The sequence below is a fragment of the Octodon degus genome, unplaced genomic scaffold (genome assembly GCF_000260255.1).
Source record: "Octodon degus isolate 3935 unplaced genomic scaffold, OctDeg1.0 scaffold00131, whole genome shotgun sequence".
In the NCBI taxonomy this organism is placed as follows: domain Eukaryota; kingdom Metazoa; phylum Chordata; class Mammalia; order Rodentia; family Octodontidae; genus Octodon; species Octodon degus.
In genome coordinates this window covers 971,281-976,465 of record NW_004524707.1, presented here as the reverse complement: position 1 = coordinate 976,465, position 5,185 = coordinate 971,281, and the positions used below count along the sequence as shown (strand labels likewise).

At 41.0% G+C, this 5,185-nt stretch overlaps 1 protein-coding gene across 1 annotated transcript; it reads left to right on the top strand.

The window, feature by feature from the left end:
- Positions 1 to 4: 4 nt before the first annotated feature.
- Positions 5 to 5,185, top strand: Nucks1 (nuclear casein kinase and cyclin dependent kinase substrate 1; the record flags this gene model as incomplete). The annotated part of the gene is made up of 3 exons (XM_023701181.1): positions 5 to 95; positions 856 to 1,005; positions 5,094 to 5,185. Coding segments are annotated over 3 exons (333 nt in total), but the record flags the coding sequence as incomplete, so codon positions are not given.

The following is a 5,185-nucleotide window of genomic DNA, read 5'->3' as shown; positions in this document are numbered from 1 at the left end:
ATCTAAAGCAGCTTCTAAACAGAGAGAGATGCTCCTGGAAGATGCGGGTAGTGAGGAGGAGCAAGAGGAAGAGGACGAGGCACCATTCCAGGAGAGTACGTGAGGCTGGCTAGTGATTGCAGCTTAGGATTTTAATTATTTTGGTATTTTCTAAGTGCTAAATGTTTCATCTATTCCTTTAAATTAAGTAGATACTTCCTTTGAAGAGACATGACTGTTCATAACAGTGTTTTTAAATGTTGAGAGATTCCCATGATTGCTCACCACTTATAGTGGTTGTATTCTTTAAAGATTGTGTTCAAACACTGAATGATCAAGTATTAGGAGAGTGTCATAACTGAGATTTGTGTTTTAATCTGTCACAGGAGGATATAGATCTCTTTCTCCCTACATAAAAAAATAATAATTTCAAATTTTAGATGTTTCAGAGGTTATTTGTGTTAGTTATATATATTTGGTAGTGTTCTTTCATTTATTTGAAATTGGATCAGAAGTTCAGTTTCAGTTCAGTTTTTTCCTGCTGTGAACCAGTGTTACACAGAAGTAAAAAAAAAAAACCTACTAAAAATTATCACATAGTTTCAGTTTTTATTCAGATTTGGTTTAGTCTCTTGTTTTCAACCAACCCTTCAGCCATCAGTCATGTAGCCTTCAGGGGAGGGGCTTTGCCAAACCCATTTTATAGAAAGCGCAGTGGCCACCTTGGCCAAATTGGTAGCACAGCTACAAATAGAGCCCATAGTGTTTGACTCCTTGGTATCACTCCTCCTGCAGTCATGTTAGCAGTCTTTCCCTTTGTGCACTCACAAAGGTATGTACATTAGGTTGGACATTGAAATTTTTCTTTTCTCTCAGAAGATTCTGGCAGTGATGAGGATTTCCTAATGGAAGATGATGATGACAGTGACTATTGCAGTTCAAAAAAGAAAAACAAAAAGATGGTTAAGAAATCCAAACCTGAGCGAAAAGAAAAGAAAATGCCCAAACCGAGGCTAAAGGCTACAGGTGAGCTCTGCAATAAAAAACCTGTCTTAAGTTTTTTCAGAGACCAATGCTTTCTCTACAGAAGTACTTTATGAAATTGTCAGCATTGGCCTGGTACTTAACAGGAGAAACAATCATGAATATGAGAAACTTGAAAGGACCGTGTCTTTTACATCTAGAAGTATCACTTATTATAAGAAATTCAGCCCCTCCAGGATTCCAGTGGGCTTCATACTCTTCAACTATTGGCCATAATAACAAAATTTAGAAATAAGCTGTTTGTTTCAGCCACAGTAGTGGGAACATGGTGTCACCATAGCTTTTCTGCCCTGTTCAGCTGATTTCACAATCTCAGCAAACTTGATGTTGTGAAAATGTGCAGCAATACATTCAAGTTCTGTTTTGATCTCCAGCCTGTCCTCTGTATTATCAGAATAAAATCACACTTGACAACATGGACTTACTTTCTCTGAGCCCTAATAGTTTCTGCCAGATATTCTCCTACTGGTTAATTAAATCATAACTCTAGATTTGCTTTTTGTGTAAGTGGATTTTATTCTGGAAAATAGAATTAGGTTGTTACTGTTTTTAGCTTTTGCCCTTCTCATTAGAATAATGGAACTATCAAAAATCATTCCTGTATTTCTCACTCTTTGACCTGTCCATCTGCCCTTCCTACCCCCCCACCCCCCCCCAAGTTGCCCAAATGGGTCTTGAACTTGTGAACCTTCTGCCTCAGGCTCCCAGAGCACTGGGATTATAAGTATACACCACTGCATATAGCTTTTAACCCAGTTAGTAAATATAAACATTTTGATCATAAACAGCTTTTAGCCTAGGCCTGGTGGCAGTACCCAGCACTTAGAAGGCTGAGGCAGGAGCTTCATTCACTTTGAATTAGAAGCCAGCCTGGAATACATAGCAAGACTCTGTCTCAAAAAACAAATTTAAAAAAAAAACTTTCATTTCACAAGCCTCTAAGGATGATGTATATTTTCTAGAGTATCATGTTTCTTTTTTTTTTTTTGTTCCTCGAATGCCTTCAGGGCACTTTTGGCCAGCAGGAGAGGTGTGAGGTTCGAACTCCAGCAACCTGAGGCTGACAGCTTTGTGGAAGCAGCCACTTAAAGGCCTGAGCTAGGGCCAGGCCCCCCATGTTTCTTTTTAAAAGGCATTGCTTAGCAGACTAAAGTCCCTATTTAGGCAGGCGCAGGGACCAGGGTTCAATCCCTGTTGTGCAGTGCCAGCCCTGCCCCTGAGGCATGCTGAGATAGCAACTGAGACTGGGCGCAGTGGCATGTACCTGTAATCCCAGTGCTTGGGAGGCTAAATATAGGAGGATCACTACAAGTCCTGTCTGTGCAGTGAGACTCCGTAAACCCTGTACTAAATACATTTTAAAAAGGTATAGGGAGATGGCTCAGTAGAATAAGCGCTTCCCTGGCAAGCACAAGGGTCTGAGTTCAATCTCTAGTTCCAAAAAAACCCCCCAAAAAACTAATGTAAACAAAAAAAAAAATTAAAAGGCATTGCTATGGGAGGCCATATGTGTGGGCAGCCTATGGGAGTTGCATAGGGCCTCTCAGGGACCCCGCCTGACCTGACCAAACTTGACCACTGAGGGCACTGGCTTGGATGTCCTCCCCAAGGCCTTGTCCTCATCCTGCCTGTGCCACTCTCCTCTGCCCCAAACCATGTTCATGCTCTGCAGGGAGGCAGTTGTGCCTGACCTGTTACTCTGCACTCTGGTACTGCCAGCAGTATCTTTTGGACATGTTGGCCAGCTTGCAATAGATGTGATTATTTCTACCCTGGATGTACCTTAAGATTGGTAGGGCCGGCCAGATAGCTCAGCAGATTAAAGCACCTGCTTAGGCAGAGGCAGGGACCAGGGATTTGATTCCCGGCCTGACGTGCTGGCCCTGCCTCCAGGACACACTGAGCCAGCAATCGAGACTAGGCGTGGTGGCGCATGCCCATAATCCCAGTGCTTGGAAGGCTGAAAAAAGGAGGATCACTATGAGTCTGATGTACATGGTGAGACCCTGTAGACCCTGTACTAAATACATTTTTAAAAAAATTTTTTTAAAAAATTGGTTATTTCTATACTGATGATTGCCAATGGTTGGAAACTGTCAATATGTAATAGCAGAAAATTCAACACAACTCAGTATAAATGCTGATCTATATTCATGGCCCTCAACAGATTAATAACTTTCAAGTATAAACCCAAGTCATTCTATGAAAAACATCAAAAGTAACAGATTTGCTAGACTTCCTGTTCTTACAAGCAGTCTCTCACTTTAGCAACAGAATACCCTGCAGCTTCACAGCACTGACTTGCTTGGTTACACCTTGTGTGCAAAAAAAAGTGCTCAGAGTAAAATAAAGAGCTTTAACATGCAAGAAATGGAGGGGCTGGAGAGATGGCTCAGTAAAGGGCCTGAGTTCAATCCCCAGTTCCACCAAAAAAAGAAAAAAGAAATGGAAAAAAACATCATGGATTCCTGAAATGAGTGATTCTGCTTACTGTGTCTAGATTCCAGGAGGAGGGTTCACAAGAACACTCCACAAGGAAAGCTGCTCTGAAGAAATCCAAATGACATTTTGCTAAAATTTGTTTCTGGGGCTGGTGAGATAGCTCAGTGGTCTAAAGTACCTGCTTAGGCAAGCACACAGGGACCGAGGTTCAATCCCCAGCACCACATGCCGTGCCAGCCCCACCCCGTGGGTAGGCTGAGCAGGCCACACACACAAAAATAAAGAAAATTTGGTTCCAAAGGAGACAGTATTCCGGACACCCTGAGTCTAGTTGAGTATGATCCAAGTGCATTTAACAGTAATGAATGAATGATCAAAAGGTCTTTCCCATGTCTTTCAACATCTACAACAAATGTAAAAGTTATACAATAAAATTGTACTTCCTAAGAAAACTAAAAATAATGAGTCAGGGTGGTGGTGCACACCTATAATCCCAGTGTTAGGGAGGCTGAAAATAGGAGGATCACTGCAAGTCCAATTAAAATACATGTTTAAAAAATTTAAATAAAAATAAAGCATTGCTGATAACATTAGAGTGTTAGTAAAAAAAAAATAAACCAATGTTGTGATGGCACACACCTGTATTCCCAGCACTGTGGAAGGCTGATGAGGTAGGAGGATCACATGTTCCAAGTCCATTCTGGGCAGTTTAGCAATTCGGTGAATACCTGTCACAATTTTTTTTTTTTTTTTTGGTGGCAGAACCAGGGATTGCACTCAGGCCCTTGTGCTTGCCTGGGAAGCACTTATTCCATTGAGCTATCTGCCTGGCCCTTTTTTTTTTAAATGGGGCTATAATTCAATTGCAAAGACCATAGGTCCAATCCCTAATACCTAAAAAAGAAAGCACTGGCTAAATGAGATATATCACAGAGTACTCCATATATAAATGTGAACTAGGATATTTATTTATTTGTTTGTTTGTTTATTTATTTATTTATTTTGGTGGAACTGGGGATTGAACTCAGGCCCTTGTGCTTGCCAGGGAAGCGCTTATTCTACTGAGCCATCCCCCCAGCTCCTAGGATTTAATTTAGAGCCTTATGCCTCGACCACTGCTGTTACATCCCTAGCCATTTTTTCTTTTTTCTTGTTTTTAAGGCAGGACTTTACTAAGTTGTTTCATTTGTCCTTAAACTTTTGATCCTTCTGCCTTAGCCTCCCAAGTCACTGAGATTACAATGATCACCACATCCAGCTAAACTTTTTGTTTTGTTTTTATGGATCAGTTAAACAAACCAAATTTTGGACCAACGAGATGGCTTAGCTGTCTAAAACATCTCCTTAGGCAAGCAGGGACCGTGGTTTGATCCCCAGCACCACATGCCAAGCCAGCCCTGCCCCCAGGGCAGGCTGAGCTGGCCAAAAAAAAATTAAAATGATCAGAAGCTACTACGGTAAATTGTAATAATTTATTATTACCTGATTAGAAACTGAGATTTATGTGTATACTGTAGTGTCCAGCTAACTTGAGGAAGTTGGAATGTTATTTACATATTTTCTTATCATTTGTAGCTGATTTCTGTTAAAGACATTTTCTTCTCTTGTAATTGTTTTTCTTCTTTCAGTGACACCGAGTCCAGTGAAAGGCAAAGGGAAAGTGGGTCGCCCCACAGCTTCCAAGGCATCAAAGGAAAAGACTCCTTCTCCCAAAGAAGAA